The sequence below is a fragment of the Haliaeetus leucocephalus genome, unplaced genomic scaffold (assembly GCF_000737465.1).
Source record: "Haliaeetus leucocephalus isolate CR32 unplaced genomic scaffold, Haliaeetus_leucocephalus-4.0 Scaffold495, whole genome shotgun sequence".
In the NCBI taxonomy this organism is placed as follows: domain Eukaryota; kingdom Metazoa; phylum Chordata; class Aves; order Accipitriformes; family Accipitridae; genus Haliaeetus; species Haliaeetus leucocephalus.
Genome location: NW_010972931.1, coordinates 3,152,764 through 3,180,088, shown reverse-complemented (window position 1 = coordinate 3,180,088; position 27,325 = coordinate 3,152,764). Strand labels below are relative to the sequence as shown.

Genomic DNA, 27,325 nt, shown 5'->3' with positions numbered 1-27,325 from the left:
TTTAGATAAAATGTAGCAAATACACAGTTACTGTGAAAGTAAACTAGTCTTAAGGTGTTTAATTGATATTGTGTCTTGACTGTTACTGGCTAGAATTTATATACCGATTATTTATAGTATGTTGAGATGATTTGAGTAGGAAATGTACTACTGAAAGTAATGGTAAATTCCATTTAAAGTTAGATTCGTTTGTTTGTTTCCAAATGATCAAATAGGACTAGTAGACCAATTTGATGGAACAATAATACATAGGATAGCTATTTCCATCTAGTTGTTACAATGAGAAAGATGTTAGGAGGGGGGATTAACTTGAAAAACTGTCAATTGGTACCCCTCCAATAGTAATGGGAAAAAGATACCTCTGGCTGGATGCAGTAGAAGGAATATTAGGATAGTAGTGCTGCTAAGTAAGGCAGATATAAATATATGTTCTTTAATGATTATGTTTTGATATTCAATTTTTCTAAAAAGCTGAAAACTAAATGAGGCAAACTGTGCCAATACAGTGGGACAGAAGGCTTTTCTCACCCTTTAACTGAGCTAGATTTAGTGAAGAAAACTGTCTCCACAATATGCCCCGAGCTGGTATTCTCCTAGGTGTGTAGTGAACAGTTTAGGCTGCCAGGCTGTGACCTTGGACATATAGATCAGTTAAAGAGGAAATGTGCCACACCAAGTCATTTAGCACTGTGCTGAGAGAATAGTTAATATCATATGCCCTTCAGGTGACAAGTACACAATTATTTACCTTCTATTTAAATCACAAATGATGTTTGGGTGTTTTTTTTTTTCACCCCAGCACTTCATTTGTTTTGGTAACAGATGCTTGTAACTGACTTGCTAACATCTATGTTAAGCAGGAACCTGAAGACAGCACAGTGCACCCCCTGTGAAGTTCTGAGGGGGAAGAGTAAATCTGATCTTGGCCCTTATACTGCATTGGGGAGTAAGAACTTTCCTCTGTAAGTTTGTGGTAGTCCTGACTGAGGGGGAGGCTTGGTTGCCGTGCTGATGGGGATGGAATGGTACTGAATAAAGCACGTGAAATGCCTAAGCTCTTCAATGAAGGAGCAGAAAGCCAGCGGGGAGAAGACTAGCGAGTGATTCTGTTAATTACATTTACTATAACTTAACTGCTGTAGGTCACCCTCAGAGAGGTTATTAGGTGTGTTCTGCAACAAATTTAAACTCTTGTGGACATTATATTCTGGCAGGTTGTAACTGTCTTCCTGCTTAACACTAGATGAGCTGAAGCAAAGTAAGGCAATAAAGCAAATTTACCTTTGGAGGTAGCTAAATTTAGCTGCTCTGGACTGAAGGAGATGAAACTAAATCATAGCTCATGGACACTTTCACAGAATGAAAACACCCTGGAATTGAAAGTTGTTTGAGGTGACTGTGCCTTTGTTAATGACTGTTTCCAAAGCTGAGGAGGTGTGTCTGCGGAGTTGCTACCACTTATTACCGAACATCCAAGCAAACTGTCTGCCATTATTAGGTAGCTGTTGCCAAATACAGCTGAAGCATCACCTTTTGATTATTTTATTGGTTTAAAAGAAAATTTGAAAAAGAATCATCCCTGCTAAATTTTGTTTCTTGCTAGCTAAGTGGAGGAAAGATCTTCCAATACAGTGTGAAATAGAAATCAGGATTTTAATAGAAAATTGCGTTCCTCTGTTTCTTCTACCCCGACCGTGGCTTAGGCAGCAGTCACAACTTGGTTTACTGTTTCCGTGATGTGCTGTTGGATGACATGGGAATAATAGCTACTCAGTATAGTATAAATATAGCTACTAATGAAATAAAGGAAACAGATGACTCTGTCCCACAATGACAAGTTTTGAGAAGCTATAGACTAGAATTATCCTGAGAAGATTCTCTACGGTTGCATAGAAAGCCTAAAATAAATACTTTCTGCATAGAATAAGTTGTTAGGATGCACTCACGATATCTTTTAACATAACAGATGGTCACAAAAGCAGGAAAACAAAGTTGAGCTTTCAAAAATATGTATTTTTCCTTTTTCCTCCTACAAGTATACATATTATAAACAAAACTACTGAGCGTGATGTGCTAGAACCTCGACTGTCCTTTTATGCAACCCTCCTCCTTACCAAATGACCGTGTTAATGCTATCTGTATCTGGAATATCACCATAGATCCGTCCTCCCAGCTTATCTCTGACTGCTATAGTTTGAGCTGGACTTTCTGTATTTTCTGCAGTTGTTCAGTGCAGGCAGCATGCTCAGGGTCTTGGTGCCTACTGTAAGGCAGACAACAGGGACTGCAAGTCCAGATTTTAGGACTGCTCTCCTGTGGCAACTAGCCATGGGCTATACTGCCCTTCTCAAATGTATGGACGTTTTAAGGGCTGAGAGAGCATCTGGCAGAGAATTGATACCAGAGGTGTGGTTGAGTAGGGTTTTTTTGTTTTGTTTTGTTTGTTTTTTAACAGGAAGGGAGAGTAGAAATTGTGGTGTAAGCCAGGTGAGATCTTTAGGATTGTGGCCAGCAAAACTACCCTGATAGAGGATAGTCCATGCAATGCTGCAGCTTGCTTCTTTGAAGAATAGAAGCTATGTCATCAACATCCTATTTTCCTCTGCATTATTATCCAAGATAAATCCTACAAGGGAGAAAAATGGGTTTCATAAGTGATATTATATTTGGACTAGTTATTCAAAAACCAAACAAAACTGGGGTCGTGAATATAGTACACATCAGTAGTGGTGTAGGATGCACCACTGCTGTGCTGGCAGTGTTCTGCCATTATCGCTACTAATTCTTACCTATGGTAGCAGATGGTCTAGTAGTGTTATGCTTCATGGTGCACTGCACAGGATCTGGAGGGGGCCATTCTGCTGCTTCTAAGGCTCTGAAGCCTTATGTTGCTCCTAATTCTCATCCTTATCTTTCTAATCTTCAAGTAGGAAGACCACTTGTTTCGATCTTTTTCTGTGTTATGGCAGGGGTGAGTGAATTTGGTTCTTGAACAAGGCAGGGGTCTAGCTCTTTTTGTCTTGCAAAGTTTCTGTACTTTGACAAATAATCTTTCATACATATAATTATAAAATTCCAGGTAGTCTGGAATAGCAGCAGTGTTTCTTGGTTGGAGATTTCAAGGTAATTAAAGCTTCATAAGGCTTTCACAGCCTAAAATGTTGATTAAAATTGATTCTGATTTGTCCTTCATCTTTCCAGCTATTGAAAGTGACTATCCTTGCGCATCTTCATATCAGTTATTTTAAATGAATTCACTGATAACAGTGTCTGTGCACTTAATATACTAGCATGAAGCAACTCCTGAACTAGCTTCCAGATCCTCTTACTGCCTAATATTGCAGCACATAGGAGGCAAAGTAGTCTCTGCTCAGAGCTGAGAGAAGATTGAATTAATTAGGCGTTTGGGGCCTTTTAACATGTGACTCAGACCTAACCCTTTGCTGTAAATTAACTATACTGCAGTCGGTGTTAATGGAGGACATTGTATTAAAAATATTACGTTATAGTGCTTCAGCTCACTTGGCAGCAATATGCAAGGTTCTGTGGTTTTCACTATGCAAGTATTCCAAGATAAAGATAACCTAAAGAGAAGATACCAGAGCTCCTGAAATGCTCTGCTTTTAGGGTTCTGTAAAATAACTGTTGGATCACTTTTCAGGTAGAGCCTTCTGCCCTTTTAAAATTACAAACTCCTGTCCTGTTGCTGTCTTGACTTCTTCTTTGGTAAAGGAATATGTCTTCTGCTAATCTAGCATCTGACATAAATATTCAGGTATCTCAGCTGTGAGGTAAGCACTCTACAAAGTGGCAAATGAGTATTAAAAGGTGAGATGTAATCCTCAAATTAGCGTCTAATCCTTTTGTCACCAACAGGTAATCCAGACAGAAGGTAGTTGTGACTAGATGGAGAATGCCTGAGCCAAATTATCAAGTCTATTAGTCTTTGTACGGAAACGTTAGATGCTGAATTGACAAGCCCAGGCGTGTCCAGGGACAAGCTAATGGGCTGCATTGACTTGCCTGGGAAGAGCTTTTGAAACTCCAGTGAGGGACAGGCACTGAGGGCGCAGTGCTTCCACAAACACTTTCCAAAGCGGTGAAGCCAGAAATCCCTACCCATCTCTGTTGACATTCTACTATCTTCTATCTTCCATCTGTGTTAATGTGACTCTTGAGTGGGGAAGCCATAAAACAGGTCAGTTGAAATGATCTGTGTGTTGAAAATGCCAACAGCACCCACACGTGACCCCTGAAACTTATTTCTTCTTCCTTTCTCCTCCCCCAGAATGTTTATTTTCATTGTTCAGTGTTTTTTTAGTTTTGATCCCTCAACAGTTTCAGTACAGCCTGCTACAAGGACAGGGGTGCATGGGTGGGGAAGGTAGGAGACTCTTAAATCACTTTGAACATCAGGGATCGTAAAGTGGAATTTGCACCCTTAGGACTATCCAGGGCCTGGGTGGTAACTTCATCCGTGAGCTGGCTGCATGTTTGAAATAATAGGTTGTTGGTAGATTGCTTTTCCCTAAAGAGAGATTCACAGAAGGAGGGGGTCAGGTAGGGCATGTCTCATCTTTGTTTTGAACACGGGGCTTAGGATTTAAATGTGCTAGTGAAGATCTGTTTGGTCTGAACTGCAGGACATAGGGAAATTACTGCCATATGGGTGGAAAACATGCAGGAGTGTGTGGGGTTTCTATGCTTTCCCCAAACGTGAGGTCCTGGTGAATGTCAGACTTTGGAAGGAAGTCAGTTCAGATGAGAAGGTTTTTTACCTCATCGTTGCTGGTCTTGTTGCTGAGAATCTAACTTCTTAAAATGTAGAGTTGACTAAGGTTTGAAATGACACCTTTACTGTTCGGCATGCTCTGCTGTTTCCTGCCTCCTCCCATACAGTTTCTAAAAGCTTAAACAGACCCAGTCTCTCTGCAGCCTGGGGCGGCTCTGAGTAAACAAGCAGGAGTGGCCGGGTGCCTCAGGTGCAAGTTTTGGAGTCTCTCCCTGCTGCCTGGCAGCCACCCAAGCCTTGAGAAAGAGCACGGGACAATGGGCTCGAGTTTGGGAGAACGCTGAAGAACCACATGTCCTGTAAACAAGTGGTGGTAAAGCTTTCTGACCTTGTGTGTCAGGTTTATCTTCAAGGAGAGTTGTAGGCCCTTATCACATAGTGTCCAGTCGATTGACAGGTGCCAACAACTTGTGATTGTTGGCCTAGATTTAACCTAGTTCTGGTGAGGCTAGAAGTTGTTTGAACCAGGTCAGACGTAGATCAGCTGGTGGCAGAGCAGTGACTGTATAGAGGAGGACAGGACCTGACTGTGCTCAGCACCTGCACTGTGGCTTACGCGGGCCTGGTGATGAGGAGGAGGAGGAGGGTGGCTTGGGTGAACGTATGGACATGGCCGGTGCTGGTGAAGTTATGAACAGAAATTGTGCAGGGCACTCCTGTACACAGAGAATTGTTTAATGGGGCAGATCAAACGATCTGCCTGATCAGTGTACACCTCTGTATATGTTTAGACTAGCCAAAGCGTAGGTCCTGGTTTTTTATTCTCCCTTCCGCCCCCCCTTTTTTTTTCCTCCTAGTAGATATTTGGTATGCAGTGAAAAACCTTGGATTGTAGCCAGTCCAGTCAATAAGTTTCACTCATTAATAAGACTTGTTGTGTGCAGAGCAAACAGTGCTGTTCAAACAGTTTCCTAATGAAAACAACTGTACCACCATGTTAACCCTCTCGGAGCTGGAGGCAAGTACCATTGCCTCCAAACACTTTGCTGCAATTATGTACTGACAGTGCAGTCAGGCCCATCTGGGTTATGTTGCCATCCTTGATGTAGAGAGCAGTGGAACTCCCTGCTGAAAGAGGGGACAGTGGTAACACCATTTATACTACATACAGGTGCAGATGTTGCTGAAATCGTCCTTGAGTTTTCTGCAAGGACATTGCCTGCATGTGAGGTGACTGTGAGTGAGACTGATTACGGGCAATGGTGTTTGGGAAGTGCATGACACACTGTAGTCAGGTGGAGGATTTCTGCAAGAGATTAAAGGGTACAGTGAGGATAGAAAGCAGTGAAAGTAAACCATTTCAAGTGAGGACCAAAGCAATTATTGGAAGGTCACATGTTTAAATGAATTCCTCTCAAAATGTTTTAGAGAAACTAGGCTGCCCACAAACTGCTGTGGTTGAAGAATAAAAGTAGAAGCTTTGAAAATACACAGCAATCATCACAGATTCTCAGCAGTGTAGCTTGGTGTCCTCTGTTCAGCGCAGTTCAGTTGTCTTATTTACCCTTTTTGCCATATTATTTTTAGGTTTGTGTAATTTAATTATTGCTTTTCTAAGAAGTTTCAAGTCGTTTGCATATCCAATAAAGAGCCTGGTAATGAATCTGCCTTGTTAATCTCTAGTTTAATGTTTGCCAGGAGATGGATCTGGTAATCTCTAAAGGACAAGCAGGGGGAGGAGAGTGCTGAGGGCAGAATGAGCAAGACTTGCGCTGTGGAAGCTAGAGCAGAAACCCTGGCGGATACTATGGAGGGCAGTTTTGGAAGGATGGCAGAGTAGTTTAGAAACCGGGACTGGAAATCTGGAAGCTGTCACCAGAAGCAGCCCGAGGGTGACAGAAGAATGCAGCTGCAGCAGGGTGCATGGAGCAGCCCAGCGTACAGGAGGGCTGGGTGGAGCCATCTGACAACAGCTAAAGGAAAAGGCCAAAATTTGAGGGGTGTAATAACTTACTGCTGGGACTTCCATAAGCTTTTCGATTTCAGAAGGGAGAATGCTTTGTATTTGCTGTTTTTGTAGTCTTCCATTGTATGGAATTTTTTTTTTTGTAAATATGTTCTGTTAACATTTGCTGGGGTAATGTATTACTGACCTCTGGCCAAACTGCATGGGTTTGGGAAGCCTTGGAAATTTCTCTCCCACTAAGACTCTGTTCATCAGTGTGTTTTATCTAGCAGGATTTGGTTAAAGAAAGTCCGTGTTTCTGTAGCAAAGCAATGGCTGCAAACTGTATGCAAGCAACTCTAGCAGAGAAAGTCTGCTACCAAACCACATTGCCAAAAACCAGCTTTCTCAAGCCTCATGAACATCTCTGACTGTCCTGGATTCTTTCATTTTGAATATGCTGCTTTGCTGAGTGCCTGGGGAACCACCCAGCCCAAAGCTGCTTTCTGAGGATCACGTGCTCCTCAGGCATGCCATGCTCTGCTTTGTATATACAAAGAAAGATGCTTGGAAAAAGTTTCATTGCCCCTCAGAGAGTGCTTTACATAATGCCTTGAGAGACTGGGCAAGATAAGAGTTTCAGCTTTACATATATTTTAGCCCTTAGCGTGCATGTACATTAGTTCACAGCATGGAACTGGTTGCTGTGGTCATAACTACCAAACCAGCTAATTTCATAGGGGTAAGAGGGGGGTAAAAAGGTAAGGGGAAAAGCTCTACAGTGGTTTGGGGTTTTTTTCTTCTGTATACAGTCAAGGGGTAGTACTTGGGTGCCTCTGGGTTGCGGAATACAAAAACTGCAAGACTTGAGGGAGGGAAGTAGGTCAACAGGGCCTCAAAATGCAGATCTGGGAATCTGCTGTGACTTGACGTCTCTAGTTGCTGCCCTTCTCCTGCAAAACTATGTAGTGAAAAGCCTCATCCTAAAATATTGTTAGCAATAACCCTGTGCATGGAGCTTTTTTTTGGGATTGTTATAGACATCTGCCTCAAATCTCTCTCCAACAATTTTCGAGCTTTTCCTCTCACAAGTTTAATTGTCATGTCAAAGAAGTAATAATGATGTTTTCACTGTAAGCATACTTACAAGCTTTATCCACAGAGCCCAGTGCTTCAGTCTGTTAGGTGAGTATGACGTTAGGAATTTTAAAGTCTTTCACAATATGAAGTGGAAAAAGCTGCTCATCAGAAGGAATTCTGTATTGTGTAAAGACGTATGCCCTGAAGAAATCTTTCCTTGCTATGAAGCCTTTCTTGAATAGGACAGTCCTTAAATCATTGTTTTAAAAATTGCTTATGATGGAAATGTGCTTCAGGGGAGCTATAGCATGTCTTAAACTGTGCTTCTGGTTTGTTTTATTTCCAGGAAAGGTAGCTATACAGAAAGAAGATCTGCAGAAGTATCATAACAGAGACACCTGGTTTCAACTCCAGCATGTTGATGCTGATTCAGAAGTACAGGTGAGATTATCTTGGCAAAGGAGTACTTGTAACAGGACCATGGCAGCTTTATGGGTTCTGTGGCTCTAGGACAGATGTGTTGCTTCCCTAGAAGAAGGAAGCACTGCTCATTAGTATGGTTTAGGTTTCAGTGACATTTGCAACTTGTGTGTGTAGGGTGAGTTACAAGTGTGCATAAATCAATGGGGCCAGGATTCTGCCTACAGAAATAATTAAAACTATGTGAACTATCAGGGTCACCGATACAGGGAGGGGTGTGGTTATCTCAAGTATCAAATAACTTCAAAACCATATAAATAACTGTTGATTCCTCAGGGAGCAGAGCCAGCTTGAAAACAGTATTTGCAGGTAGTGTTTTAAATAACTATGTAGGCAGGTTGTCACAGGAATGGCAACAAGTACATCTCAGATGAAAAATACACTTCCTGCCAGATTTCTAGACCCTGCTCCAAACCATGGGAATGCTGACAATTATATCACTTCAGCTCCATTTAGGGTTTGGTACTTTGCAGATTTTTGTACACAGCGAGATTCCTTTATTGTACTTACTCTCTTCTGAAGCAGATTCTGTTTTCTATTACAATATTAGGTCTTGAGAAGACAATCACTATAACAAAGCAAGAAATTTAAAATGGTATAGCAGGATATCAAGTCAATATAAATCAGTTACTTTTTCTTTTTTTTTTTTTTCCTCTAAGTATATATTACAGGTCACTTTTGAACCACAGTATTTGCTTAGGAGGCCACAGACATGAATGTATGACCTCTGCAACAGCCTCCAATAAACACAAGGGGAAATGCTGCTTAGATACTGCTGTGTGGTAGGGTTGGACGTAATGTCTTGGCTTTTCAGTCTGAATGCAGGTCAGAAAATAACACTTAAAACACACACTTGTTCCAATGTGTAGCGTGGTTGTGTGTAGTGAAGCATACGTGAAAATACATTCAAGGTTAGGTTTTCTGTTTGTTTGGAGAGACAAATAATACATGGTTATGCATGTGATGCAAAGAAAGCGTCATGACAGCCTGTTCAGTCTGTAACATTCTCTTGTAAAATATTGATCTTCTTTAATGCCACATTTCAATGCCAATGGTGATGGAAAGGCTTTTAACAGCCTTTTAACTTAGGGGTCTATTCTATTTACCCTGGTCTCCTTTTCTTCTTACCCCAAAGCCTCTTATGATAGTGATTTTAAAACAATGGATTTAGTGGTAATTTCCTGCAGGATATGAAAACTTTCCCTTTGTAATTTATCAGCTGAAGAAAGCCAATATTTGGATAAGCTTCTGCATTGTTTATTTTGTTACAGTATTTACACAGAGTGAGCTTGTGGAAGCTTTTTAGACCAGGATGCTTTCTAGGGCACCACTGGTAATGTAAGCTGTAAATTCATAACAGAAAGGTTTGCAGGCAGCTCTAGCTTTTGGAGACACGAGGAGCACGATGTTTGCTGGAAAGCATGTTCTCTGTAATTGTTTGTACAGTTTATCACTTCCGCTGTTTGTATCTTTAAGAGCCCAACTGTTAAAAGCTGTTTCTGGGCTCCATGATAAGCATTTATTACAACTAGCGTAAATATGAACAACACTCTGATTTTATCCATTTACTTAGATGTTCCACAGTCTTTATGTTAAGGAGTCTGCAAGAGGGCTTTGTTTTCCATAGTAGTGGGAGCAGATTTGTAAATATTTTGTATGAATTCTTATGCAAGTGAAGACAGCCAAATGAAGGAGTGTTTTGTGTTTGTGTCTTTTCACATTTGTGGTATCTCAGTTGTATTTTTTCTAAATGCTTTTTCATTTATAAAAGAAAAAAGAATATTCGTGTTCATGATAGGTATTTACGCAATGTTATTCAGTTTTTCTCCAATTTTAAGGAAAATAATTTAAGATATTTTAAGTAGTTAACAATTGCAGTGAATCATGCGAATACTAGTAGTCAGAAAACAATTTTAATGTGCCAACTATCAGTTTTATCATTCTAGCAGTTGTCCCCGTTGGCCACATAATCTAGTGGATTAAACATTGAGCCATGTGCCAGGGAACTCCTGCGTCTTACTTCTGGCTTTGTCGGCCAGTGACCTTAATACTATTTTCCATGTTGTAGAGCACTTGATGTCTATTTAGTTATGCATCAGAGCACCATATTGAGGTAAGCTACTGTCACTCCCACGCTTTTGAATACAGTGAGAATAAGTGTCAGAAAGAATGTGACTTGCTTGAGGTCATACAAGTTAGAGTCAGGAATTAAAAAAAACCAACACCCAAAACTATCAAAGAGACCAGGTTTCTAATTCTTTCTAATTCATTAGGCCAGGATATGAAAGAAACTGGGTGACAGTGGTAAGCCTGTATAGGACTGTTCTTTACTGTATGCAAAGCCTGAAATACCCAGGTTTTAAGCAGACCAAATCAGCACAGTCAGAAACTGAAAACCAGCTTTAAAAATCAATGGATTATTGAAATAGTAGTTATCTTGGGTGCCATGGTTCTCAGATGCCCAGTTACAGGACACATTTGGCCTCATTTTTTAGAAGAGGAGGACTGATTTGAAATTAAGGGTAATAACTTTTCTGATATTTTGGTATTTTGAGCTATCTGAAGTTTAATGAGTAGAATTTAAAATTTTGTTCTTGATGTAGTTTGGACCTCACTTGTATAAGTTCCAGAAATGGTACAAATTTTCAAATGGCCATACTGTTTTCTGTCTTCATACATAGAGAAGGAATAGTATGTGATGTGGAGATTCCTCTCTTTTTTTTGCAAGTGCCATATAATACAACAAACAAACAGAATTGTAGTGTTAGTGGAATTTGAGTGGATTTCTATAACTCTTAATGCTGTACAAAATAAATAAGCCTATATATTTAAAAAAAAAAGATCAAAGTATAAGTGGTCATGTTGTATAACTCCATCAGACATAGATGCCAAGGTGTTTAGCTTGAGGCTTTGCTTTCAGTTTTATGGTTTTTTCCAACATTTCCTAATTCTTAATGTCTTATAAAGATGTTTTATAGTGTCAGGAGTGCAAGGTGAGAGTATGACTTGATAAACTTTATGGCAGATGAGGATGTTACTGACAACAAGACTATGTTAATTGTCGGCCTACACAGATGTGAGCGTTATTGTCAGATGCTTTAATGCCACATCTATTTATTGCTTGACAGCAAGATGTACTGGAGTCTGGCATGATTGCTCATCTTGAAGAAAAAATTGGGGCATTGTCTATCTAGGCGAAGAGCTGCTAAGAGGCCTGTAATCTCACCACCGCTGATGCTGTTCCATGTGGTGCACAGTCCCACACGAAGCAGTACAGGTGCTGTGCAGCTGCTCAGCCCGCGGATGCAGATTGGGCATTACCCACCCATGTGCCCTTTGTGGCTTTGGTTCATCATTTGGTCTAGCAAGCTAGCTAGCGGAGATAATCAGCATAATCAGGTGCACCTGAATTTCCCTGCATCTGAGTGGGTGGGTAACAGTAGCTGTCAGAACACAGCACCCTGTCATTCAGCAATGGACTGTAATTGCCCCTTGGGGTTGACAGGCTCTTATTCTGTTGGTAAATCAATGTCCCAAGATCTTACTGGCTGGTTTTGCTCTTGCTAGTTTGAAAGTAACTTACTGCATAGTCTGCTATAGTTCTGTCAACACATACCCTGAATTCTGTTTAGATATAACCTGGGTGATGAGACTGTTGTGCTGTAAGTGGTTTAACTTCAAGCTCCTCTGTGGAGAACAAATTATTAAACTCCATCAAAACTGTATTAGTGTTCGGTACACAAATATGAAATGACATGATTTCTGAATGTTTCCATTTTAAATATACTAAAACATGTTAAATGCTGTCAGGAAGATTTATTACACAGAGTGCAGAATGAAACTTGACAGCAGCTGTTAAATGCATAATTCATGGCTTAACTTCCAGACTGGAAAACTTGTTCTGGAAGTATGAAGCTGTAACCAGGTGGGTTTGTGTAGATTTAGTTGAAGGAATTTTAAGTTCCCATCTTCTGATGGAGCCTGCCTACTCCTCAGTGGGATGTCACCATGCCCAGAGCTAAATACCCAGTATGTGACAGCACAGGTGCTCAAACGTTTCAGTGGGAAGTAAAACAGAAATTGAACCATTACTGAAAATGGTTTAACTTTTGCATCAAAAGAGACTACGAACAATCAGGCAGCCTCAGCTGGAGGGGAGGAACTAGCAACAGAAGACACAACTTTCTAGACTGTTTGAAGTCAATAAGAGCATGATGTTGCACACTTTCCAGGGGATGCATCTCTTTTTCTGCTAGTCATTTGTCTTTCAGGACCTGCTATATTCTCATTCTCATGCTTTTTGAGGACTGGAAGCAAAAATTGCAATGCTATTGTGTGTACATCTCTCTTGATCCACGAATGTTTGCCTTTCCTTCACATGCAGAAATTTACCCAACAGTAACTGATTCAGATATTTGCCTGGGGCTGTAGATGACAGATGCTCTCAGTGGTCCATGTGTTCTCGGTGGCATTTAAGCCCAAGTGCACATGCGATCTTTAAAAGGCCCTTCCTGTTTTGAGTAGTTTTCCCCTTCATTTTTTTCACAGTAACTTCAGCCCTGCATAGTTCAAGTCTGTTTTGTGAAGTTTGAGCTTTGCAACTCAAACACCCTTTGTGTGTGCGTAATCAGTGAAGTAGTTAAAGATCCAGAGACATTCTGATAAATATCAAAATACGCCAGCATACTCCAAACCATCTAGTCTGTGTATGCCAAAGTGGGGGAGAAATGCAAGGGGAGTTAGATCATTCTGACACGTTTTCATGTGCAGGCTCTTGCTTTAAAAGTTCCCCTTTTCAAGTGTCCTTTGAGTTACTTCCTCCACAGCACTGACAAATGTGAAATGGTCATGTTGTCTTAGAGCTGAGTTCTTGGTATTAGATGACAGAGTGCTTTTTCCAAAGCCAGTCATGCTCAAGGTCTTATGTAAAACTCATTGTTGGGGGTGAAAAGATCTGACACAAAAATTTGAAAATTGCTCATTTCCCCTTCCTCCTCCTAAGAACTTTGTGTCTGAAACATATCTGTTTGGCTATCAACTTTATTTAAGGAGGAAAAAAAAAAAAAGGCATGTAAAGAGCAGATAACCAACAATGAGGAAGCAAATTGTCTCACATTTTAACCTTCTGTACTCAAAGCTTTGTGCAAAAGATTTACTGATGTTAAGAAATACTTTCTTCAGACACCAAAAGCCTTTCCTCTTCCTTCCAGCACATTAGCATTTTTCCTACACAGGCCTTTGATTATTGTTGATTAAACATGCCTGTTCTTGAGTATGGACTGATACAAGTGCTAGATGGTGGACTATACATTATTAGTAGAAAACATTACTTACAGGTATGTTTGGAGAGTACACCTAAAATCCTTTTCTTGTGCTGGAAATCACTGCTGGCTCTGTGATTCGCTTCCTGTATGTTAGCTAGAAGAATATATCCAGGGCAGTCTTTGCTGCTCAGAAAAACCTCTCCTCCTTTGTCAGCACCTTCCCATTGAATGCAGAATCTGTAGCCCAAATGTCAGGCTTCATGAATGAAATCCCAGCCTTGCCCGTGTGGGAGTTTTGCCATGACTTCAGCAGAGCCAAGGTTTCACCACAAGCTTTTGAATTAGCTCTTCTCCATTCAGTCCTGTGTGACAGTTAAAGAAGTTTTTCCCAGATCTGCAGAGGAAGCTGGAAGTTATTTCTCTGTTATTTTCTTTTGCCTTACCTTCATAATACTGTGGAAGTTGCCATGGTCTCTCCCATATCTGCCTGCTTCCTGTTCTGTATAAATCAATGCTTTTTATATATGTAGAGCAAATCGTGTTGAACTGGAATAGCTCTGATGGTAACTGTTACTTTTCTTAAGAATATGGGTTTGAAGATAAACTAGGTTGAGCAAATTGTCTTTAGGAGCAACTTGTATAAGGCTGTTTCACTCCAGTGATTGACAGAATTATCTAGTCTGTTAAACAGTTAAGACCATTGCATGCCCACACTCCAACACTGACATTAACTATCTTTGTGTAGGTATTTAAATGCTTCTAGCGTAAAGACAAGTCACTGATGCATTTTGTATAACCTACTCTAAGCATGGGTATATGCAAATTGTAAAAAGAAGAAGCTGCTTCCAGGTTTGGTGTCAGCTTTCCACCACACACAGGAAATAAATGGGTGTTACCTTCTATTTTATGAACAGTGGCTTTTAGGTTTCTCTCTTCTAGTTGTTTTGAAAAGAGATGAAATCTGTTTTGATAGGGTGGGAAGATTCTCAAGGCTACATGCCTACTGACGAAATTATTTCGGAGAACTGAATCATGCATCAACAATGGTAAATAATGTTTGTGATAAATTAAAAGATCAGTTATTGACCAGATTCTGCTTTGTGGCAAGACTTCCTGTGCGAATGTAAGAGTGCAGTATTCAGGCTTATCAGCACAAAGGGGTAAGACAATCTATCCAGTTTTGGTCTGTTACTTTTAAAAAGCTAGTCTGTAACGTGGCATGTGGTAAGGAGCACTTACTATGGAATAATAAATTTACATTATTTCAAAATAACATACCTGGTTTCTCTATCTGCAGAACTCAATTTCTCTGGTGAAATGAAAGCTGGATGTTGTTCATTTACAGTATCTACATACTGTGTTGCATCAAAGTATTTGAGAGGAGAACACGACTAACTGTAAGGATTTCAACCATGTGGAGGTTTTCTTCCTTTAGAGGAACAGGAAGGTGAACATTGTGCCATTTGAAGATGTTTGCCGGTTACTGAGCAATTCTGACATGCTTGCACATACGGAGACCAAGCAGACATCAGTTCTGCTTTGCCTAGCATTTATGAATCCATGCAGTGTTCATTAGAGCTGTTGCACTTTCCACAGCGATAGACTGGATTTTGTTTCAGATTCTTGTGTGTCACGCTGTGGTCCAGCACGCAGGCTGTGATCTGGAGTGTGATCCTTAGACCTTTCCCAGCCGCCTGCTGCCCTCTGCTAAAGGGAGAAGCAGCTGTTAGAGCGGCAAATTTAGACAGCAAACAAACTCTTCCTCCTGATCTCAAAGCTGCTGTTAGGCTGTGACCTTATGTGAGGCTGCTGATGATACTGCAGAGCTGCATTTACCTAAAGCAGTAGCTGCACCCTTGGTCTTTCCTCTCCCAATCCCTCATGGACAGCATTTAGTGAGCCCTTAGCGTTTGGGTCAGTTTTATTGTTTGCTTTTAAGCTTTACCAGTGCCAGAAAGTGACATCTCAAAGTCACCTAAGGGGATTTCAAAGTAGACAGGATCTGTCTAATAACGTTTGCTATATCCTGAAATAAAATCTGGAAAGACAGAGAAAGCAGCAGCAGCACAGGTTATCCCATAGTTTGGAATGGTCTGTGTGCAGTGCTGAGTTCTTCCAGTGCTCCTTTCTCCAGACAACTTTGTGGCAAAGAGAAGTAAACCAACATACCAGGGGTATCACAATGCTAAATTTGAGATTCCAAAACAATGAAGTGCTGGCATTAGTCATGGGCATGGTTCATGTCACCTGCTTAGCCTAGTCCTCTCCTGCAACCCATCCCTGTTACATGTCTTCCCTCCTCCATCCCCAGGAGCTGGGGTGAGACTGCGTGCAGTCACTCTGTACCGGCAGGAGGAAGAGTAAAGAGCCAAAGGTGGGTCCCAGTCCCTCTTTCCACACTCTGAGCAGTGAGCTGAGCTGAGCTCATTTACCATGTGGGGTAAATCACAGGATGGTTTGGGTTGGAAGGGACCTTAAAGATCATTGAGTTCCAACCCCCCTGCCATGGGCAGGGACACCTTCCACTAGACCAGGTTGCTCCAAGCCCCATCCAACCTGGCCTTGAACACTGCCAGGGATGGGGCATCCACAGCCTCTCTGGGCAACCTGTTCCAGTGTCTCACCACCCTCACAGTAAAGAATTTTTTCCTAATATCTAACTTAAATCTACCCTCTTTCAGTTTAAAACTGTTACCTTTCATCCTATCACTAGACTCCCTGTTAAAGAGTCCCTCCCCATCTTTCCTGCAGGCCTCCTTTAAGTACTGGCAGGCTGCAATAAGGTCTCCCTGGAAACTTCTCTTCTCCAGGCTGAGCAAGCCCAACTCTCTCAGCCTGTCCTCACAGGAGAGGTGCTCCAGCCCTCTGATCATCTTCATGGCCCTCCTCTGGACCTGCTTGAGCAGGTCCATGTCTTTCTATGCTGGGGGCCCCAGAGCTGGACGCAGAACTGCAGGTGGGGTCTCACGAGAGCGGAGCAGAGGGGCAGAATCCCCTCCCTCGACCTGCTGGCCACACTTCTTTTGATGCAGCCTGGAATGTGATTTGCTTTCTGGGCTGCGAGCGCACATTGACAGCTCATGCTCAGTTTTTCTTCCATCAATAGCTCCAAGTCCTTCCCCGCAGGGCTGCTCTCAATGCACTCATCCCCCAGCCTGTATTTGTGCTTGGGATTGCCCCGACCCATGTGCAGGACCTTGCACTTGGCCTTGTTGAACTTCACGAGGTTTGCACAGGCCCACCTCTCAGGCATGTCAAGGTCCCTGCGGATGGCATCCCTTCCCTCCAGCGTGTCGACCGCACCACACAGCTTGGTGTCGTCGGCAAACTTGCTGAGGGAAGTTTGGAAAACTTCCATGCAGATGCATTCCCACATTGGAGGAGAAAGTCCCTAGCAAAATTGGGTAGGCTAGTAAGAAGTAGAATGGTGGGATCACAAACGTTTTGTCCAGCAGGTTTAGTAGTAGACAGATACCTTTTTTAGGAGTTTTTGTGATATCAGCTATTGTTCTTTTGTAGAAGAGAGAATTATAGTGCTGTGTGAGCCCTGTATATGAAGATAATTGACTTGGTATTTAATATTCAAACAAGTGGGTTGTATATTTTCTGGTTTTGTTTAAAATTAACAGTGAAGATTTGTTCTTTCCCTGTGTTTTTAAAAAGTGTAAGATTTCTAAAAACTGTTTCACAGTAACAAAAAGGATGGAGATCTGGTTGATAATTTCTTAAGAGAGAGGATTTAAGAGATTTGGGGTAGATTTGGCTTCTGTCTTTTGAACTTACGCAGACTGTCAGTCTTTTGTGCATTTACTAGAACCTCAGATATAAAGCACAGACATTTCTAGTGTTTGTCGGTGTTTTTTCATAAATTTTTCCCTGAAAAACCAGATCGCATCTGTTTTGAGTTAGATCAGATGTTGCATCTGAATCTACAGTCACTGGATCGTGTGGTGTGTGTCAGATTCCAGGCCAAAATGTGTGCACGTAACTGCGCTCAGAAATAGCTCCCAGTGGTGTCCTGGTAACTTTGCAAACACCACCTCTGAGGCCCGCCACTTGTTCAAGATGCTAAAAGTGTTTCATGCCAGGATGGCAGAACTTTGTTGTAAGAATAATTTTAGGATAATCTACGGTCATGTGTTTTCTTTTTTCCTTCAACATACTGTGTTTAAATTAAACCACAAATTTGCAAATGCTGGAAACATGATACAGGTAGGTAGCATTTGTTTACTTCTACTTGCTTTTCAACTGTTCTCTGGCATTTCAGTCCACAGTAACTCACAGCTGCATTCCAAGGAGAAATGAAGTGGCTGGAGACAGACTTTTCCTGCATCTATAAAAACAGGACTTTGAGTCTGCCTTTTCTTTCCTTTGCAAGTTTATGATCAGTTTCAGTTTGTTTTTCAGATAACTGTGTGTGTAGTTCTTCCTCATACCTGTTAGTGTTATGAGAATGTTAACAAGACTGGAACTCGATTCTGTTGTTGTTTAGTAAAGGGGATATTTAACAAGCATAGTATAATTTTTTTTTTTCCTGCAGTGAGGCCCTTTAAAAGTTTTGTTTGCTACTGATTTCCTTTTGAATACTGTCTGCTTCCCTACAAGAAATTCAGTCTACTGATGGCTTCTTTAATCAAGAACTGAGAAATGGAAGCTGGCTGGCCCTATTATGTGATGTTAGATATGATTAGGAAGGACGTATGACCTATGAACCCACCCATCCATATCAGCCGGAGTTGATGAAAAAGGAAGCGTTCAGCAGTTTAGTTGGCACTCCTTCAGCTTGTTCCTTGAAAAAGTCCTACCCTTCCAAATGTGAAGGGTATGCTAACGAGCATAGCTGCTTCTAGGAACATCCTGAATTTTTTTTTTTATGGAAATGTTCTTAGTAATTAATGCTTTTTACTTCAAAATTGTCAAACCTCCAGCTTCTTCTCTGATTTTCTTCTCTGTGCTGGAGGAAGAAAGCTTTATGGCTAGAACACAGGCCTGGGACTGATCCTAGACTCAATTCCTGGCTCTGCAACGGGGATTCTGTCTGAGCAGGACCAAGCCAGTGTGTCAGCTCTAAAATGAGGACAACGTACTTTTTATCCTGCTGCATTATCTGATCTTTCCTGCTTCTAAACGCTGTCAATAACTAGCGCACCTAGTACAATTGGAGGCACTTGTTATTATCACAGTAGTTCTTTTGATAATAAAATAAGAATTTCTTTGTTACGAATTCTCAGTAAATATCTTGGCAACTCCCTGTTTCTGTGGTACATTTAATCCAGTATAGGTGATCAATTGACCTTTTGCTGGTTAGATTAACTGTTGATTTTATGGTACTGATTCATTGCATAGCTTTCCGGCTTCCCTTTGAAAAACATGTTATCTGGTATTTTGTAAACCAACTGATGGCATTGCTCAGGAGTAAATTTATGCAGATGAATCCTTATGTTTTGCCTAACGGTATAATTGATTTGGGGAAAAGCATTCTGTTTATGTAGGAGTTATATTTTCTGTGCATTAAGCCTGCAAGTATGTTACTGTAGTCTTATTTTAATGTATTTGAGTGTTTAACTGGAAGCACGGAGGTGTTCTGGGAATAGTCGTAGGGCTGCTGGTCCCAGCGATTCCATGACCTCTGTTTTGCTGTCTGAAGCTTTGAGTCACTTTTTGAGCAGCTTACCATTTTCAAGGTCTTCAGAAGAGAAAAATGAGAGCTACAAGAAAAAATGGCTCTCAGCCCAAAGGAGGCAGCGCTATATTTTTGTACTTAATGTAGCTGGGAAAACGTGTGAAGTACTACTGACTTTAAAAGATTTTTGCATCTTAATTTCTAAAATAGGGAGCTTCCATCATAGTCTGTGTGAGATCAAGCATATTGGTACTGTCAGTAAGTTTGCATTCAGGCTCACCTAAGAGTACTGAAGCATTCTTTCTTTCCCAAGAGGGGTCAGTCTCACCGTTGTTTAAGATCAGCAGAGATATTTCAATAAAAACATTCTCACCTTCTACAAAGGGATGTTTTCTCTAGAGTTCCTAAATCTCTGTTCCTGTCTCTTAATTTCTTCAAAACTTGTATTAGTGTTGATTCCTCTAGTAAAGGTAATACACAGGATACCAGTGAAGTTGGCAGTAGTATTTTTACAGGTCCATAATATATACTTGTTCTCTAGAGACTTGTGGTTTGACTCCTGTGATAAAATGTGACTTGTGACCAGTAGAAGAGAGAATAGTGAAGAATAAGGGAGAATGTAGTAAAACTAAAGCCAGAAAACCATCCTGCTCAACTGAAGTTCTCAGCTGGTTGTGTGCTTAGCCCTTGTTACGCATGGGTGCGATGGGCACTGTAGTGGTACTGAGTCTTAAAGAGATGGGTCTAGAAGTGGCTTTACGCATTTGTGCAGAGAAATCCTTCTCTCATTCATGAGGACAGGCTTCAGTTTAGAAGGTGACAGATAATGACATTTGTGTACACTGACAGGGTGAAGGAGGATTTGTGTCTTGCTGAAATGGACATGAGAATCAGGAGTCTGACAGCCAAATGCAACATGTTTGGGTTTTGCATTGTTTGTTTTTGTTATTTTGTTTAAAATGATGCAAAAGATGCCTGGCAGGAGCCATCTTTTTAAACTCCCACACGTGTTTGGGTCCTTCCCTGTTGAAAATGCCAGCAAGCTGCTGCTATGCCGCTGCAATATGGGCTTTTATACAGCTTGGGGAGGTTTTTTTTTTTTTTTTTTTTTTCCTTCCCTTTTCTTGTTTTCTGGACAAGCACCAGTATCATCTGCCACATGTACTTGAAAGACCTATGTTCCAGCCCTTGGACAGGAAAAAAACACTACTAAATCAGAATACTGAAGGTGTAAGTAGGTGATAGAGGATTGAGGAGTGAAAGCGTGAATGCAGGAAAGTGTGAAGTGTGCATTCAAGATAGTGCAGAAAGAATGGTACCGAGACAGGGGTATACAAGGAAGGGGACAGAATGACTGTTGCAGTAAGAAACAGAATCTCTCATAGGCTTCTTCAGGACAAGTCTTTGGGCACTGACTTCAGTGTTTGTTTATACTGCTAAATGTAAGAAGACTGGGGAATGAGCTTGAACTGAACTTCTGCATGTCCATGCTACTTAATTGTTACTGCACTCCCTGCTCTGCTTCGGACGGCTCTCACCAGCTTTCATCCAGACAAATCTGCTGTAGAGGAAGTAGATCTTAACAGCGTAGGTGCAACTGGAGACCAAGGTTTTGATCTTCACTCTCCTCTGTTATGCAGGATAGACATCCTCATAGAGCAGGAGGTTGCTGTAACCGGTCAGAAAAGACACCGAAGTCTCTGGCAAGAGTTCTAGTCATGTGCAAAAAGAGGAAGGGTTGAATCTGGAAGACCTTATGAAAGAGGTGGCAACAGACTTGTGTATGAGTTGAGGTAGATCTGAGTCAAAGATGACACCCACATTAGAGCTCTGACTAACTAGCAGGGTGGATTTTAGGGTCCTTTGGTAAAAAGGGTGGAGGGGAGGTGGTTATGAAGGTGAATGACTCAGTTTTGGCCATGATGATTTGCAGATGATCACACAGTTGTTGGCGTGTCAGAATAGGTCAATAACAAAATGTATTTTGTATTTAGTATATATACACTCTAAGAGTGATGCTGAGTTTTTGCCAGTGGGAGTGGATACTCGTGTTTTGAAATGCAGTAGAATTAGTAAGAGGAATACAGTTTGTATTCGTGATTGCCTTTATTTTCTTAGTGTGTTTGAGCATAACATCTTGGCCCAAGTCATAATAAAGTTAATGTGATGGTAAGGAGTTGAAGACCGTGTAATAGTAGATGCTATGAATGCTGGCAACATGGTTGAACTTTTTTTTTTTAGTTGCCCATTGTAGTTCTACTGATACTTGTCTCACAGTTTATATTATTTCATAATTTTTGTTTTTCTAATGTTTAAAACATGTAAGTATGCGTTTATAATACGCTGCTATGATGTCTTTTCACTGACTGTGTTGCAGATCTTTGCTTAATATTTAAAATTCTAAATATTGATAAAGCAACATTTTTCTGTCAGACCAGAGACGCTCCATATCCCTCAATTAGTAAAACATACAGAGATAAGATAATGGTGGGAGTTATGCACTGAAATTTAGTGAAAGGGCTACTAATCTGGGTTCTCTGGCAGGTGAAATATGTTAGCCATACAGCTATTACTTAATCTTTAAACTTCTGGAATTACTTGCATTGACTGACTTGCTTTGTTTTAATTTTGAATGGTGTGGCTGGCTATGCATAAAACTAATTTTTCATATGGTGTTTTTGGTGTGTTTCAGGGGAAGGTCCACCTCGAGCTGAGACTGAGTGAAGTCATAACAGACACTGGTGTCGTCTGCCATAAGCTTGCAACACGGTAGGATTTGAAATGCAACTGCGGAGTTATGAGAAACACACTAAAATACGGATGTGTGCAATGCTTCATTTAAAAATAGTTGGAAGAATCAAAATACTGATTGGACATTGAATGCTCTTAATCAGTCCTTATGAATTTATACGATGCGAGACTTTTTCATTTTCTCTTCTTCTCTCCACACAATCTACATAATTTTCTTCCTAATAGTCTTAAATGTTAGTAAAGCACTTATCCAATTTATTCGTGGCATAAACACTAAAAAGACATCAAAGGATAATATTAATGTCCTTCTGATTTGCATTAAGGACCTGACTAGCTAAGCAAATTTGTAGCGCAACTTGTGTGATGACAGAGCGTTACAAAGCAGACTTAACAAACAAAAGTCTGCCATCAGTTATTAAAGCAGTCTCAGAATCAGCCATCCAATCTCACTCAAATGAACTGAAACCTAGAAGCCGCAGGACTCAGATGGGAGTCAAGATTTCGCCTTCCTCTGAGGAGGAGTCTGGAAGACCATTGCTCTCTGACCACACCAAAGCGTTTCAGGTGGCTACTTCAGGAGCAGTGGCAGAGCTGGTTGGCTTCTGTCAGGAATCTGCTTTGTGTTCTCTGTCTGGCAGAAGAGCTGTCAAAATCAGAGTGTTAGCGTCATACACTTCTAGGTATTTGGCAATGGTGTCAATAGAAAAAAAAGCTCTGCGAGGAAAGTTCTGACCAGCCCTAGTTTCAGACCAGTATTTGACATCATTTTGTTTTACAGCCTTTGCTAAGCCTTTGTTAATAAGCTGTCATGGTGGTCTCTACATCTAGGACCTGTTAATAAATGCAGGTGAGCCATGTGGTTGACCTCCATCCTTCTAGGCACACTGTTGATGTGAGGGATGTGCTGGGGTGTGTGATCTTGCATGCCTGTGCATATTACCCTCTAGCCATCCAGGCCCTACCGGAGCTCTGCGAGTGGGTGCATTTGAAATCATTCTCTTTGCAGTTTGCTGTGATGAGGCAGAGTGAATAATAGGGATAGCCTGGTGCAAGTTGCTGCGTAGGCTCTGAGCTCCAGCGAACTTATTAACCAGGGCACAGTGCCACTGGAACACAGCTGTACCTCTTTCAGAACAGAAGTTGCTATGTCAGTATAGCTGTACAGCACCTGGAGGGCCCAGCCTTCCTTTAACGACTACCTGAGGACTCTCACTGTGTCATTTTCCATTGTGCAGTTTGAACATGACCGAGTGATGACGGTCACAGGCATTCTGAGAAACCAGGGTTCAAACCTGCATCTACAAAGTCCTAGGCTGGCATCTTTTGTTGAAGTGTTATTTGTATTGCTGTAGGTCCTACAGCTTTGCGGGAGAGGTGGAAATAGAAGTTTATCTTGATTCAAATCCAGCCCTTGGCTCTTAGAAACAAAACTTGAAAATCAGAGCCCAAGCAAGCTTTTGGCTGCTGAAAGCGTCTTTTCCCATTGTCGTCTTCTCTTCTGTAGCTGACCTGGGCACTCTGCCTCTGGCTAGTTTCCATGGCTATTTGTTATTTCGGTGGTAAGTGAGAGTAGAGCTTAGCAGTTTAGATAAGGGAATTGGAAAATTAAAGTTTCTAGAGTGTGTAGTTCCGTTGGTGCAGTTTTTCATGGCAATGTGTCTTACGAGTGAGAAAGAAAAAGGGCAGGATGAAGAAAAAGAAAGGGGAATGATTATATTGGGGGAATAAAAAGCACTTCAGAACGTCATCCAGCATTTTCTTCATGCCACACTGTTTGCTTTAGGAAGGTATACAGCAAACTGCAGCTCTTAATGTTTTTCCACAATCTTGTTCAGGTTTGTTCATGGATAGTTTGGTTCTAGTGCTTTGGCATGTAAGGAAAGTGTGCGGTAATTAAGCAACGCTCAACTAAATGTCTGTGTAGCTTGAATTTGCCAGTGGGAAGAGCAGCAAAGGTAGGGGAGGCAGAACCTTTGTTATAGGTAGTTCATGAGTGAAAAGCAGAGATGGTGTATTACAGGAGTGCAGCTTCTGATCGAGTTTTGTGAAGATAACTGATTTTCTTGTGGACAGCTCACAAATTTGTTGCAGTGAGCAAGTAAGACAAGGCTGTAAAACCATGAGCAAGAACCTAGAATTACTTAATCTTAAAAACAGACTTTCTGATGAATCTAACTCTTGTCTTGTGAACTTCCTTGACTTCCTTTCTTTAAGTTTAAAAAAAATTTTTTTTTTTTAAATTTTTCTTAATGGAGCTCTTAGCTGCAAAGATAAACGCTACCCTGCAAATGGCCTCATAGATACAACTGGTTAAACAGTTCAGGTTTGCAATGAGAACAAAAGCTGCTTCCACTGGGCAGCTGTTTAAAAATACCTTAGAGATGCATGCTTTTTTAAGCCCCAGAACAGTGCTTGTTTTCAAAGACATTTATGCAGGCTGAATGAAGACTAGGCCTAGTTAGGAAACTTTTTTACCTATCCAGAAAATAAATAAAGCTCAGTTTTACAGCTTACCCATAGGTCTTCACCAGTGTGCCCTCTGAGTCTGTTCACACTGCTGCCACCTCTGCATTCCAGAAAGCCTCGAAAGCAGCTGGGGCCTTGCTGAGCCAGCCTGCAGTCCCGTGGAGCACAGTGAACAGTCAGCTGGACAAGTGGATGGGAAAATTCATCTGAATGGAAGGGCAAATTAAAATGAAGTGCTGAGCTCTTGAACATTTAGTAGTAGTTTATTTTAAAATGCAAAAGGCATGTGAGGTTCCTTAGCCTCTGCAGAGGAAGCAAAAAATTAGTTTAAAAACTGTTACCTAATAGCTTCTCCTTAGGAAGCATTCAATACTTTCATTTAGCTCTAAACCACTAAGCTGTTGTGCTTCATCAGAGCCCTACAGAGGCCCTAGTCTCTGCCAGCTGCTACAGCACAATCTCCCGGACTGAATCTCTGCAAAAGAGATTACAAGGAGAGGCATTAGTGGCTTTAAAAGTTACATTGACAATAAAGATGTGGGCACCACACTCAGACTTCTTGTGTCCCCCGGCAGCTCCTGCTGTCATCCTCTGTAAGAACCACAACTCTCACTTTTGCACGCTCCTTCTGGGAACACTTTGCTACTTGTGGGCTCCCTCTGTGAAACTGCTGCGAAACCTGATGGTCCGAGTGACTGGCTTGGACACAGTTGTCAGCTGGGTCTCCGTAAGTCTCTCATGTCCCTGTTACAGGACTCGGGATGCAGGCTCTTGATAAATTGCACGTTCACATCATACAGAGAGAGCAGACCTACAGCCTGCTGAGCACAGACCTTTGCCCAAGTGTTTGTCAGATAAAAGACAACATGTATGGACTTTATGGCCTGGTGCCTTCGTGTAACTGCATTTGTACTAACGACTGTTGTGCCACGTAGTGAGTCATCTTGAGTTCTAGGAAAAAGTAAGTCTCATTCAGTAGGTTCTGGCTTCTCCCCTCTCTGTCCTTCACTCACAAAAGATGTCATGTTCTCTTCCTCCACGCTCTTCACAGCCACAGCCTTCCTGGCCCTCTGCACGGTCAGCTGCTGCTTGTGGCTGCCAACATCTGGCCTCACCTTCCATTGGCTGTAAAGTGAAGGCCATCTCTTGTTTGTCAAGTGGTTTGTCACCTGCCAGGAATCTGTCCGTAATTTTATGAACATTTAAGGTACTAAGGCCATGGAAAGAAGCGGTCAAGACTTTCCCATGCTTCCTGCTGCTTATGTCCATACCCACCCCTTTGTGCTGACACACAGCTCCTGGCAGCTGCTTGAGCAATGGTGTATTTTTATTTTTCTTCCCCTCATGTTTCTTAAGCTGAATCAGGCCTTAATCCTGTGCATCCTAGAAACTGCACTATTATTTTTCTGTAATGCAGAGGAAGGAAAATGAGTAGCAGGGACTGGGGAAGGATGCTCTTTCTGCAGGCGTACCAGGTTGAAATGTTTGAACTAAGTCACGAATGGAATGTGTGTACCCATATTCCATGAATACATCTGAAAAACAATGGCACGTGCTTCTCCCTACATTTTTTTGAGCTACCACTTCCCGTATACAGATCTCCTTCCTGCTTCACAACAGAAGTACTCGGAAGGGAGCTCTAGACCTTTTGTAAACCTTTCCCCACCACTGTTAGAGTAGGTTCTGTGCAGCACAATTGTGTTTAGCACAGAAAGGTGGTTCCCCAGAGGCTTTAAGGCCTCTGGGCTGGTCCAGCCGTCTTTCATCTCACAGAGCAACATAGGCTAGGATCAGCAGATACATGCATTCGTGTTTATTTAATAAAGAGGAGGGCTCCTGCAGATAGCTTTGTAGAAATCTGTAGGCTTCGCTGTGGTTAAGCTACCAGAGGCAACTTTTAGAAGCAGTGTTCTGTATTTAGCAAGATGACATCTGACTTCCAGCATGCCTGAAGGAACAGACCACTGAACTCCTGTTGAAAGTCAGCGTGAGCTGGGAGCCTTGCTCCCTGATCTTCCTTTGAGAATTCCAGCATGTGTATGTAATTAGTCACATTTAAATGTCTGTATTTATTCAGTGTCCCCAGCTGCTCCTTCAAGTGTAGTCTTATGTCTTGTCTCTTAGGTTTAAAAAAAGCTTGGAAACATCTGCTTTGGAGACCCCCCCCCCCCCCTTATTCTCTGTTTCCCCCACCCCCAGTAAATCTATGTATCTAAATAATAACGTATGTGGTTTAGTAGCCATTGCTGTCTTTCATATGTAGTAACACAGTTTTCCCGTAAGCGCTTCGTGAGTCTACAAATACGTTAGCAATACTGAAATTTTATTTGATAAATGAAGCATTTGTAGCTCTGGTGTGGAAGATGTGGCTGCTCTGCATTAATTTATGAATTAAACTTAAATGCTGTGCAACTCTCGAGAGGTCTGCAAGATGTGTTCTGACCATGTGGAACAAAGTTAAATGGGCTGTTTGCAAGAGCAAGCAGGAAAGGAAACAATAAGTAGATACGACATCCCTAAGATAAACACTTCAGGGGTCATTAAGAGAACAGTGACTGAGCTGTGGGCATTTAAGAGCTTCAAAAGCCCTTCTGAAGAGGAGGAGGGAGGTAAGGAGGAAGGTGTCATTTGTCAAGTGTGGTTAAAGCAGAAGGTCTCTGCTTAGGGGTGGGAGTGCTGGGGGTTGGTGGTGGTTCCCCAGCCTTCTCTGCCATGTGAATAGAGCACAGAGCATGCAGTGGGCAGCATCTGACCTTCCCCTCTGATTGCTCACATTATAGATTTGAATTTCCTTGTCCGTGAGCTTTGCTGGAAAGTGGCCTGGGCAGCACATTGCTCACAGGTTGGCAACCATTGGCCTAAATCAGTCTGACTTTATGTAACTGTTCACATTTCTCTTACGCAGTGTGATGTTTCTAAGGTTGAGGTAAATTATGCTCCATTTTGAAAATTTTAGAGGGTCAGCCTCTATGTTTTGCTTGTCC

The 27,325-nt window shown here is 41.6% G+C and overlaps 1 protein-coding gene across 1 annotated transcript in view; it reads left to right on the top strand.

The window, feature by feature from the left end:
- RASA3 (RAS p21 protein activator 3) overlaps positions 1-27,325 on the top strand; it is a 94,241-nt gene that overhangs the window by 14,750 nt on the left and 52,166 nt on the right. The window contains exons 3-4 of the mRNA XM_010575666.1: positions 8,104-8,198; positions 21,817-21,893. Coding sequence (XP_010573968.1) covers positions 8,104-8,198; positions 21,817-21,893 — 172 coding nt within the window. The remainder of the gene's footprint in view (positions 1-8,103; positions 8,199-21,816; positions 21,894-27,325) is intronic.